Source organism: Dreissena polymorpha, chromosome 15 (genome assembly GCF_020536995.1).
Source record: "Dreissena polymorpha isolate Duluth1 chromosome 15, UMN_Dpol_1.0, whole genome shotgun sequence".
Lineage (NCBI taxonomy): Eukaryota > Metazoa > Mollusca > Bivalvia > Myida > Dreissenidae > Dreissena > Dreissena polymorpha.
The window spans coordinates 42,967,527-42,981,592 of NC_068369.1; the positions used below are offsets into that span (position 1 = coordinate 42,967,527).

At 33.2% G+C, this 14,066-nt stretch overlaps 1 protein-coding gene across 1 annotated transcript; it reads right to left on the reverse strand.

The window, feature by feature from the left end:
- Positions 1-456: 456 nt before the first annotated feature.
- LOC127859962 (IgGFc-binding protein-like) lies at positions 457-7,724 on the reverse strand. Its single transcript, XM_052397621.1, has 11 exons — positions 7,579-7,724; positions 5,380-6,555; positions 4,957-5,070; positions 3,406-3,519; positions 2,995-3,083; positions 2,797-2,853; positions 1,974-2,061; positions 1,758-1,858; positions 1,493-1,561; positions 1,151-1,256; positions 457-558 (listed from the first exon to the last, which is right to left on the reverse strand). The coding sequence occupies exons 1-11, from the start codon at positions 7,637-7,639 to the stop codon at positions 554-556; spliced, it is 1,980 nt and encodes a 659-aa protein (XP_052253581.1). The 5' UTR covers positions 7,640-7,724; the 3' UTR covers positions 457-553.
- Positions 7,725-14,066: the final 6,342 nt, after the last annotated feature.

A 14,066-nucleotide genomic window follows, 5' to 3' on the forward strand; every position in this document is an offset into this window, starting at 1 on the left:
GATAATAAATATCGAAGTTGTGCAAAATTGCGCTAGTATAACGACTGTCAACGCCAAACGTGTCAGACGGCACGTTTTCTAATATGCAAATCTCATTAAACAACACATTAAATACACGTACACTGAACAGAATCGCATACTTATTTATTGGCTATAGTGTATGCTTGAAGTGTAATTTCATGTTTACACGATTTATTAAGGTCACTTTTATCAAAAAGTATTTATCAGCATAGCAAACAAGCTAAATATATTATTGAAATAATTAAAGAAATACCTGAAAGCCAACGTATTTAATTATCACTAAAACTTCTATATATGCTGGTACCTATCGCCTAATAAACACTAGTAGAAGTTTTCTTGTAAAAAATTGGTAGTAATAGTGCATGCACTGTGATACGCTCGCAGGTAATGGGCGTTTGTCAAGTGAATAAATGTAAAAAAAAATGTGCAACACAATTTTATAGTGAACTTTTAATCTTTTAATATGCACGTCTGTACAATTCATAGGCATGGTCAATAAAGACTCTCAATGCTCGGTCAGATGGTCGCCGTGTCACCCTGTTATTAAGAATCAACATATATATTTTTGCGCTATAATTAAACAGTCGAGAAATACTTATACTCATACTACCATTCACATGAAAATAGATACACATAAATTGCTAAAATTAACATGAACATTGATGCATAGCAAGTATAATATAAATAAACACATTTGAAATCAACTCATTTCTATTTTAATGATTACGATCTCGCTCCGTTCCAAGACACATTAATATAAAAACAACGAAGGAATTTAAATCTAGGCCACAATTAATTTTTTCTGCATGAACTTGTTGCTGAAATATTGTTACGCACCGTACATTTTCTTCAAACAGTAAATGTACTACTTGTTAACCTGTCTTAAATCGTATTGTAAGCTCCACGTCTACCATGTCTTGAACATATATTGTATATGTATTCATATAACATGTATTTATGCTATGAGATTGTATACACTTTATTGCTGAATATTATTCTCTTAGTTCAAATTTGTTCTAATAATGCAACGAAACATTCAAGTAGACCATTTTCCTTACAATGATATTATGCATAGAGATAACATATCTGGTGTATAATAAATGTTTCTTTCAAAACTATTATTGTTTACCAATTATGCCTATGGATTGGTGATGTGTGCAGTTGGTGTTACAAAAGTCTTGGTCACAACATGATTTGCAGCGCGGCAAGGAACGTTGCAATCCGATAGCGCTGCACTAGAAATACATTCAGCATCAATTTATTTTTTCTGAAATATATCTCTATATTTGTCTGCTGTAAATATAGAAATAAATTGTTTTTGCAAGAAAACGTTTTCCAATATGTACTTTAAAGTAATATGATAGTTTATGAAACCGTAGTTTAATTCGCGATCTACATAGAATATAGACACCTCTATTTATCAATTACAGATATATTATATTATTATTTTACTATAATTATATTGACATACCGGTGAATCCTCACATCCAAGCTTAAAGTGTGTGTGATCCAGCCATTCAAATTCCTCGATACTGCATGACTATAAATTAAAACACATTTATATGAAAATGAAAAATAGTATACACACTGGCTATGATATAACAGTTTCTGCTACCGGCAGTTATTATGTGCATTGATCCAATGACAAACCTAGTTTTCAATAAATGTTCTCAATTACCATTTAACGTATAGAATTATAATTGGTAGAATACCGAATCGTGCATATGCAAACTCACCTGGTGTTTATTACACGGTCTAATGGACGTACATTGCTGAATGGTTCGAACGTGATTGCAGTCATAGCACAATGGGCCACGTTCATGCCTTGATACTAAACCTTATCAAAGATAAAACAAAAATAGTTCTGGCATACGCATTTATGATAACGATGCTAATAAAAGCTGATACATCAAGCACGTGTGTGTTTCAACATAAGTGTCAATAGCGCATACCTTCATCCCCGCAGCCACGTCCATTGCAGTAGTCGTTATTGCAACATTCTGAACATTTACTTGAGCTTGGATAATACGTCGAACAAATCTGAATCCATACGAACACAATAGTAATGCATACACATATAACATAACAGGTAACTGCCTGATCTTTTTGTAATATATCAGTCAAGGCTTAGAATAATATCATTTTATTCGTGCCGAGCCTGATATATTACAAAAAGATCAGACAGTAACCTGTTTGTCTGTGTATCATAAATCTACGTCCCCGATTTTAAAGAAATAATGAAAACAAAAATCGCTAAAAATGCATTTTTAGCGGGAAAGAATATGACTTTCGTCGTTTGACGTGTTAATAATGCCATCATGAGCACGTGCGCTAAATATTTGTTAAATACGTTTTCTTTTTGCTGTTTGTGTTTCATTTTTTTTTTTAAATATATTACACCTTGGTGTCAAATTGTTTGTTTTGTCGAATCTGATTCGATTTGACTAAAACTGATTACTTTAAAGTTGATTTCGAGTAATATGACCTACCTCCTATCATCGATTGATATAAGAACTTCCTGTTGAACTGATATAAAACAATATATCATGAAACGTTAAATCAGGCAAATTTCAATGCAGCGGTATAAAAAACGGTATTAAAGTATATGTACTTTATACATTTATGACACCCGAAATGTTCGAAACAATAATAAAAAAAGAGGGCCTGGGGAGAAATATATGTAGAAACGATCAATTATGAAACTCCCAGATTTGGATAAAAAGTTTTTTTATGTAGTTGATGAATACATTAAATATATGTTAACAGTGAACTTACCGAACTATTGGCACATCCCGACCTGTACTTTGCATGATTTCGCTCTACCACACACACCTTAAAACAAACTCATAATTTAGCTACAGATAAATAATAATACAATACTCAAAGGTGTTCTGTTTACACTTTAAAAAAATATTATGCTGTTTAAACCGTATTATAAAAAGAGTATAAGATTTATGAATTTAATCGTCTCACTTCTCCGTCACCACATTTCTTTACTGTATCACAGAGTTCAAGGTCAGACATGTCTTCACAACTGTAGCATATCAACTGTTCGTTGGAGTCTAAAATTGTAAATATACGCATATGCACAAACTGAGTTGACTATGGCTGTTAACCATTCAAGTTCACTACATACACATGAAAACGTGTGTAAACAAAACATCTGCGATTGCTCTAGGAAAAATAATTTAGTCAAATCAAAGTAAAGAAAAATGCTGGAGCCGTTCCCCATTAACGTCAGAAACAAGAAAGAGAACACAATTTACATGGATTTATTTTAAACGAGACCATTTTTTATTAGGGTTAACTCATTTATGAATATTGATAGGGGCCTGTCCGAATTATGAAATTAGATGCTAAAACATTTGAAACCACAATACTGACTGGTTTCACAATTCCTCCCACTGAAGCCAGCTGAGCATGTACACGTGTAAGCGTGAACACCATCTGAACATGTACCACCGTGAAGACATGGTGAGGATGCACATTCATTAATCTCTAAAAAAAAGGTTATAGTTGGGATCTACGTATGCGCATGCACGGATATTAACATCATGCCTGTATATTAGTACCTTATACTTAATATATGTTAGGTCATTTATGAAATTATTAAAGTTGTCTATTGAAGGCGTGATTGAAATCGAACGTTTAAAAAGTAAGTACACATATTATTTTATGTCTAAAGATTCGAACCAAAATATTTCCGTACGTAAGATCACATGCTAGTAAATATGTTTGAACATATTCTGCCCTTTAGCTGCAATATTTTTCGAGCTACAACCGACGCAAGTAGAAAATTACATTTTTGGTAAATTAATGGGCTTCAAATTCGATTCGGTCAAAAACCGTCGAACCAAAATATTGCGTCGCACCATTCACTTGCCGCTTAATATGTTTGCAAAGTTTAAGACCTCTGTCAGCAATACTTTTGAGTCTTGCACAACATAAAGTCCGATTGACGGGCGGAAGGATGGACGGAAGAGGGAAATGTATATGCCTCCTACCCTTTCTTAAAGCTGGGGCAAATAAAATTAGAGCGAAGCCATAGCAGCATCTTGGTTGAGTTTCAGAACATGAAATAAAATGATGAAGATGAAACAATAGAGCAACTGGCGTTATATCGCACACATAAGCTATTGATTTCTATTGAATTCAGAACGTTAACCAAAGCAATGTGGGGAAAATGCTTTGTAATAATCGCTTAAAGTTACAGTATACTAAACTAAACAATAAGAATGATTGTTCATTCATTTTAATTTTATCAACATACACACATAACACATATTTAATAAAAAATATTCAAACAATTTTCAATAAAAATGTAACATATTTAAAATAGCACACAAGGTACGTACATGCGCATGAAATAAAAAACACGAAAATCAACATAAGAACTGCACAGTTTGCATATAATTTACATTCAGTCAGACTTGTGTTGTGCAAAGTCTCAGATTGAAGACTGTCGCAACCAATTAGCTTCCCGGAAACTGATGGCGTAAGATGTTTAGCGATAGAGAGCAGAGCATTTGTAATTATCTAATTGATTGAAGAAACCTCTAAGATAAGAACATGTTTTTACAACTCGAATGTTTTAGCACCGACCAGACCAGAAAGTGTCTTCGAATAATTGCCAGTTAATTAGGTGTGAAATGCCTTTCAGAGACCAGTACACATCCTCGAGTTATCGAAAATCGGATGTTTGAGCTATTGCGGGTAGAGTATTTTTATATAGAAATACAACGAAAATGTTCGGGACTTCCTTTAATGCTCGAGTAATCGCCAGTTTTCGAGAAATCGCCAGCTCAAGTTATTGCAATTATACTGTATTGCAATACTAAGTTCCATTTGTAAATATTGAATGGGACAATCCACATTCTATTGTTGTGGATGCTGCGAAAGTCGGATGCTGCGAAAGGTGAAAACAAATTTCCTCACCGGTGTCACAGTTTCGTCCACTAACGCCAGCTTGACATGTACATGTGTAACCGTTTACAACATTTAAACACGTGCCACCTTTCATGCAGGGGTTTGATGCACATTCATCGATTTCTAAAAAAAATACTTGAGGGTTGTATGTACATGCACTGGCAAAGAGTGGATAGCTGCATTTTTTTTACAATTTACCTCATATATAAAAAAGTTCACAAGATCAACAACAGATATAATCATGAGGAAAAGATGGCCGACGTTTATGACTCGGCAATCATTATGAAGCCATAGATAGTTTTAGGTCTCGAATGAATTACCTGAATTATATAACTAAATATATAACAAGTACTATTTGTGTTCTAGCATAAGCTGATGTATGTTGTTTATTCACTACATAACGTAGAATAAAAGTAGATTAAATAGATTTACCAAATTTAATCCCAGCAGGATAACCGTATGCGGCAAGCTTCCCAATTCCAAAAACAATCAATCCGAAAGTAATATGAGTTTCTGTCGATATCATCACATGGTACCCTGCGGTAATGTTGAACGTGACGACTGTATAATTGTTAAATGGAGGCTGCACGTTAGAAGTTCCAACAAGTTGTCTGGGTGGTTTGCCATCTAGACGAAGCGTTTGCGATGCAGAAGAGAGAATGGTAACGGAAATATAGTTATTATGGTCTTGAGAGGCCTCTGGTGCAACAAAAGAGTACGAATTCATAAATTGACGAATACCCGGAATTATTGTCATGTACCCTTCACTCTCTTTGTATTGTATGACGGATATCGGTTCTTGACTAGTGACAACTAAGGTCGAACTATATGGTACAGATTCCAACCATTGATGTGCCCCTATCGTTGTGCACTTTTCAAACAATGAGTCTTTTACACATACCGTGTTATTACTTTGACTACTGAAAATACGAACCATGAATTGGTTGGATAGGATTGGCGGGATGATGAAATGCTTTTCAAAGGCTTTCGTTGGAATCATTTGTTCACCAACCATATCACACCCATAAGTGTTGATTCGAAGGACATGCGTACAAGACGTCCCGCTTACAACAGATACGGGTTTACTTGACCGAACGATAGTGCCAGTGAGATCGTTCTCCGAGGACATTTCCTGATAGACGTCCAACCAGTTCAGTGTTTTTGATATCGATTTGCCGTTTGAATATGATATATTAATCTCAGTATTCGCAAACGCTGCTATCACCATAAATAGTGATGGATATCCATGCAATGACATATAACTGGCAATATAATATTCTTTTTCAAGCGATTGAACAGGGAGACCCAAGTAAGTGTCTTCACTGGATGTAAAATGATCGCCATTATAATATTGTGTGGACATGTAAACCGAAATATCAACTGATGATTTAATATAAACGCCGTTATGTTCAATCTTAGTGCCGTAAAGCTGAAGACTACTGTTGAGCGTAGTTGAGAATGTTCTATTGAAAGAGTAGGTGGCATTTATTCCCAGATATGGGACGTTTATTTGAACATCGCCATTGGTACTGGCAGCAATATCTAGTGTTAAGTTACTGTCAGGATGAAAGCTCAGAAATCCAGTAACAAATTCCCTTCCTGTGGTGGCTGAAAATAGATAGGTAATTAAATGTATAATGCAGTAGACGACCAATCATGTAAATTAACTTTCGGCAAAAAATCATCCACACTACATTACTTACATTTAAGAGCATGGGTGCACTCGAGAAGGAAAATCAATACAACCCAATACATAAGCCAGATTTTGTACCGGCAACAGCACTTTGAGATAAATATTTACACGAACAGCCTTATAAACGTAAGATAAGAATTACGGCGGGTCTATTTGAAAAATTTCGACGCAGGTTAGCGTCCATTATAATTCGTGACATTATATTTTAGTATGATAGCACTCGTTATCTGCTCGCAAAATTCTATTGACTGTTTTTTTTTGGGTCATTTTTTAAAGAAAATTTTAAAGACATTTCTGACAGTAATGTATACATTGTTGTAGTCTAGCCGGTGTAAATTATACAGCTCAAGGCGTATGCGGGCGGCTTCATGCTTATTTAGTAATGTCTAAGCTACAAGTGTTCAACAAACTGTATAGCATATTCATATATAAAGACAACTCTTACGGATATAGTTCAGTATAGGTAAGCATAATACAGTGATGTCCCTTTAACTATTCATTAGATTCTGGAACAAACATCTCTAATAATTATATTAAAAGAGTTAGCGATCAAGACTGCTCATTCATAGTAACTGTCGTTGTAAACACTTTGCATGTTTATTTTAGTTGAATATTACAAACGATATTTATATGATATTATGAGGCAGAACTAAATATTCCATGTATTTATGAACAACATGTAAACCAATCGTAAATTTAATGTTACACTCGTTGTAATATTTCCAGCCACACACCTTTTTAAAGACATTAAACAACAACTTGAACAATTAATAAACCTTTCTTTAAATATGCTTTCTGGCAGAAAGCTCAGAAATCCTGTGAAAAATTCCCTTCCAGTTGTGGCTGGAAATAGATAGGTAATAAATTGTATATTGCAGTAGGCGAACAACAATATAAATTAACTTTCGACATAAATGCATCGAAACTGCATAACTTACATTTAAGAGCATGGGTGCACCCGTAGAGGGAAGCCAATATAGCCCAATACATAAGCCACATCTTGTACCGCCTAAAGCACTTTGAAATAAATATTTAAACGAACATCCTTATAATCGTAAGATAAGACAAAGGCGGGTCTATTAAAATCATTTCAACATAGGTCAACGTTCATTATAATTCGTTACAGAATATTTTAGTCTGATCACACTCGTTATCTGCCAGAAAAATTCCATTGACCGGTATATGTGTTCTGTAATTTGTTATAGAACAATTTTTAACATATAATTGACAGTAATTTAAACATGTTTAAGAATTACATAAATACGATCAGCGATCATGACTCTCGTTCATATGAAATATCGTTCTGAACGTTTTTGTATTTTTCTTTCATTTGAGTGTTGCAAAAGATATTTATATGATATTATGAGTGAGAACAAAACTAGTAATATTTATCGGCACGTACTTATGGAGAATGTGTTAACCGGATGTAATTCTCGTAGATATACTTCTGTCCACATCGTTTTTTAAAGACACCTAACACAACTCCTACATTTAATAAACCTTTCTTTCAAAGATATGTTCTGATTATTAACCATTACCTTTCTTAGAGAATTATGACCGTTGTTAATGATTTAATGATGTGCTATGCTTTCTAAAAAAGAATTATTAGAAATTATAGATTATCTCAGTTCTCTAAGAATTATTTTGAATCTCCAAATAATTCATGTGTTCATGTATGCTGTGAATGTGAAATTAAATAGTGAAATAAATAGAAAGATCAGGTGAGACATAACCCACTCTACGCTTTGAAGAAATTCGTAATCGCAGAGATATGATATATTTACTGACAATTTCTACATCAATAGTAAAAGAAGATTGAATGCGGAAAGTGATCACACATCTTTAACATTCAAAACAAAATGATAATATGAAGCAAATACTGATATCGTTTAAATTCGACCAGAAAGAATAGTTAAAAAATAAAATATAACAAGAAATACTCAGTTATGATCTTTGACATCTACGTATGAGCTTTAGTCTTGTGCGTCAAACAATATCTAATCTAATTTAATAACTGTGCGAAGTTCAATTTAAATATTGTTTGTGCAGTAGGAAATCAAGCAATATTTAACAATATACATATGTATTTTAACGTTTCAACGTACGGCATGGCACTGAAGGTAGACATTGGGTGCTTTGGTTTCTTGAGGGACACACCAACACTTTTAGATTAATATGTATGCTCAGAAACTTCGAAAATGTTTAATGTATTATGGGGTTAGAGTTCGGTAAATATTTGTGATAGTTTTCGTTAAATGTTAAAACCTACACAAATTCCGTGAATATATCTTAATGGTGAATTTTGTTCCAAACATTGTATGTGTACAAATTGTACTGCACTTGTGGTGTTTGTCCGTGAATACTCGCCACGAAATCAAATAATGGTTGCATCTATATATGATAGAAATGTTGTAAAACGCTGATAAACCCTCGTCAATGTTCTATCTTTGGATATCCTACATTGTTTGTTAAAACACTTTACCCTAGACTCGAAAGAGAGTCTAGAACACAAATTTTAAAACGAATATTGGACATCTGGTTCCAATTTGCTGTCATTTTATTTAAAATATTATAATTAAATTATAAATAGTGTTTCAATGGCGTTCCAGTACAAGATATGTACTTGAAAAATTCGAAAGTTTATATTATCTTACATTAATAAAAGACCTTGCATATATGTTGACAGACATTTACATGAATTGCGCTTATTTGATCGTTTCTAACACACATAAATGAATCGTGCATTTGCTTCTGAGGTCATTCCAAAAAAGAGTTACATCACGATTTCATTTTTATAGAACATATAGTCGAACGAACTTTCAAGACTTTGAAGATAATAAATCTCAAAGTTATGCGTACAAAAGAACGTTTAATAGTATAGTGGGTTGTCGGTTAGCGACACAAACATATGAAATCGTGTAATCAAGATGCGAGTAATCACAAACGTCATCCTTTTGTGTTGTTTTGTTTGCTTTTCATGTCATTAAACGTCAGAAAGTAAAATACCAAGGACAATAATGGCTGTCGTTGGTTATACCGTTTGTATTCAATGAATTTACTCGTTTTGGTACAATATATACATATATCAATTTTAAATATCTATAATTAAACCGCAAATAATTATATTAATAAACATTGACAATATATTGAACGAATCGTCGTTATATGGAACCCAAATTACATTTATATTGATTCAATTTTAACGTGTGCGTATTGGAATTATTTGTGAGTTGAACCAATGTTGTCTTATATTGAAACACATGTCGATATATATTAACTCAAAAAACATTTTATAAATCGGACATACTTACAAGTGAACTCGTTTTCGTTTATGGATAAATGGCAAAATAGCATAATTACTAATAAGAACACTGAAGAAACATATTAAATCAGATTAAATAAATAATAGCGCACAGCTTATACATGTACATGCACACACAGCAATGTTATCTGTTCTTTTTGCACTGTTGTTTGTTTGCATTATATTATAACATCGACTGGCAATTTTCCGAGTAAACGGTATGAGATGTATTTTTTTTATCTTGTCAGTCATAAGTATTAATAATGCTCATTATAATCATATAAAAGCGACAATGTGTCAAACCTATGGCTTTTTACTAGCGATATGAAACTTTAAGTAATATTCATATAAGAAGTAACATCATTTGTTTGAAATCTATGTTTTGTTCTGTGATTTGTTCATCCTGTAATTTGTACAAAGCGAAATATGCACAAAATTGTTGCAACGATATTTGGGTTTCATCATACATATTTGAAACATCAACATGACCTGGTATTTATCGTGTCAATATCGTGCTTATCAGATTGTGTTCGTCGGTTTAAACTCGTTACAGGACAACCAATTAAACGCTGAAAGATGTCTGATAACGCGAGCATGAAGCGGGGTTTTTTTCTACTTTTTTTTTATCGACATCCTTAAAATATTATCAGTGAACAATAAGAATGATGTACTTAAGAAATCTCAAACATTTAACTTAAATATAGTTCTTTTTGTTACATATTTATTAACACAAAATGTAATTGCTCTCACTAACAGCAATTTTGTAATGCAAATATTGACATGTATACATGTTTACACATTTATACATACCATAACACTTCATACACATGTATAGTTTCTCGTCCGTTGTGTAGTATTAAGTAATATTATTCGTCGTTCTGGCTGACTGTTGTGGTAATTAAATCAAGAAACAGCAAAGTATCGGTGATCAGAAGTTAAACAAGCTGAATTAAATAATATGTCACTGTTTTATAAAAACAAAACACTTATAAGTTTCTTTTTGGAAATAGAGACAGTTAACATTAAACCGCATTAACTGGACCGAACAGATTAAACCTGAAATGAAACATATTCTGAATGGCATTTTTTACCTATTTTAGCTCGCAAACATTGTTTTTTTTTGTTAAATAAACCGTAACATTAAAACAACCTTTTTGTACATGAGGTCGTTAGATTGCAACAAGTTCAAACATAATGTGACGAGTTTTCATAATAATATGGAATGTTATCAATGTTTGTTTGTACATTTATCTTTAAATAATGAGGGCTATACACTTGGACTTGGAATTTTCTTTAAAAATATTAAAACGATTTTGTTTAATGTATGGTTAGCTTACTTGTGTTCATTATCAGTGCATATATTGTAAGTGTTTCAACTTGATTCTGCTTATTCAAAAACCAAATGCCGTTTCTTAATGTACTTAATTATTCTAGCTTATATCTTCCCTTCTTTGTTCTAAAATATGTACAGGACAATTATCTTGCTTGCTTGATTAAGTGTCCGAATCTCATCTTTATGTCATGTTGTGATATTATCAAATTCAATACCGTTACAAATATTAACATGGTATATATCAACGATTGTGTTATTGGTTTTCTAAGATGGAGTTCCAGGCTCGTTCTAAGCATATACATTATTTCAAATGGTGCAATTTAGTAAAGTTTTTTTTTTTTTAATGTAATTGTATATCGAAGGAAAACTTATTGTACTGTGTTATGCTTTTGGAAAAATGTTCGACAAAACACAATTGACGATTATTAACTGAATAGTGAACATAAACTAACTAATTGCATACATACTTTTGCGAATTGTATGGCTGTTTTTGAAATGTATTCTATGCTTTCAAACTTGTCATATTGTTTTGCTTATATACAGTATTTATTCATGTTGACTACTGTTTGCTTTTTATTATTATGTCTCTCTTAAAAGAAGAGCAGTGATACTGCTGAGTTTTCGTCCGTTGGTCTGAAAGTTTGGTCCGTTGACACGTTGTTTCCGCGCTAAGTCTAGAGTACACTTATATCGGCAACGATGCACATTCGTACGATTGTTACTTTACGTCGATTTTAAGGACAAGTCAAAGTTCAGTATCACTTTTGAGTGTAATCGTTAATTCCTTTCCTAACGTTATCGCGAACATACTTTGACATTAGCCCATGCTAATTGGCATAACGATCAGATCTATGGAAAAAAAGAAGCCAATTCATGTTTAGATCACAAGGTCAAAGATCAAGGACACGTGGTGGTATTGTATTAGAAAACACATTCCGGCACTGTTTTGGAACACGCTTTGACACATGATCCTGCTTGTAAGTAAATTGTTTACATACATGTTGTTACATTGTAGGAAAATCAGACATAGAGGAAGGCACGTATTAAGATTGAGGTCATCAGGTTAAAGGACAACGTCCATTAAGTTTGTTTCAGGGAAATATGAAGATGATTCGTCGGATAATATAAATGAGAGTACTGGTTACTCTTGACAGAGGATGGCCCGTTATCATGTCCAAGTTATCAGAAAGGCCCATGTTGCAAGGGCGATTTGTATTGAATGTTGGATGCCATAAATGTCTTACATGTCTGCTAAGACATCAAGTCGTACACAATCAGTTAAATACTTATACATATGCTTTGGACTGTCTTCATTGATTAAGATCTCAAATATATTAAGAGTGTTTATCAATTACTTTAATTCAATTATTTCAGTTTATGTTGCACTCAACGGAGCATTATTTTTACTATTGTGACAGATATCTAAGGCTTTACTGTTATGCCCATATTTGAGTTGTGACTTTGTCCTTAAGTTAGCGGGGGGGGTGGGGGGGGAAGATCGTCAGATCGTCATCGCGCGATACACGGCATTCCAAAAGTTGAGGCGTTGTGGAAAATGGTTTAGAAATCGTCTGACGATGGACAAAGATAAACAATTTTTATGCTGTTCTTATCTGAATATTGGTCTCAAAGTGTCCCCACGATCTGATATAAACAATCAAGAATCACACGTCTGAAGCGGTAAAGATATTTCTCAATAACAATAATTATTGTGCTGATTTAAATGGGATTAATCAGTGTTAAAAAGATCCGACCCTTTTGACATAGACGAAACTTGTTAACGGAACATTTACGGTACATGAAGATAGACAGCAAAGTTCAAACCAAACTTAACAAACTTGTATCAATATACTAGATTTGTGTGAGGTAGCCTGTTCTGTAATGACTGCGAAATGAAAAAGTGAAATAATTAAAAAAGAGCTGGAGGTTAAAAAACACCCACTATACGCTTTGCTTTGTATAGTTGCGCAATCAAAGAGCTATGATATATTCGCTGACATTTTTTAAACTCAATTGGACGCATATGTGTTTTAACAGAACAATGGAGATTTAATACGGAACGTGATAACACATCTTTAACCTTTTAATAAAATTAATAATCTGAATCATATACTGCCATCCTTTAACGTCATTTTGTACTAATAGAAGGTTAATAAAATATCCAAATATTCATATTTTACATCCACATATATACTATCTATTGTTTGCCCATAATATTTACCTATGCCTTTGAACATTGAGGAAGTTTTCAGAGTCTTGCGCTTCAAACACAATCTAGCATAAATGTTATGCAGGTGAAAATAATACTTCGATCAAGCGATATTGGACGATAAAATATGCGTGTATTTTGACATTTCACCTTAAAGTATGGTACTGAAGGTATACATTTTGGATCTCTGTTTTTTTAGACTCACACCACCACTTGCAATTTAATATGTGTGCTATGTAACTTCGATATTGTTTTATGCAATAGGGAACTAGAATACTGGCAATTTTTGTGTTACTATTCGTACCATGAAAGAAAAAACACAGCTTCCCGGACGTTACCTTTTATTGCGATCCAACCATGGTATTTGTACGTGAATACGTAATCACATCACGACTTGCGTCAATGTCCGATATGATGATCTTGCCACCGTTTGTTATGTGTTGATACATACAACTTTAACGTTTCAACAAGCAATTTATCTATGCAGCAAACAAAATCGTTTATATATAGTGTGTATGTATATTTTTTCAGACGTTTTGCTTGCATCAATATTCGATAGAAATTCAGTATGAATGCAATGAAA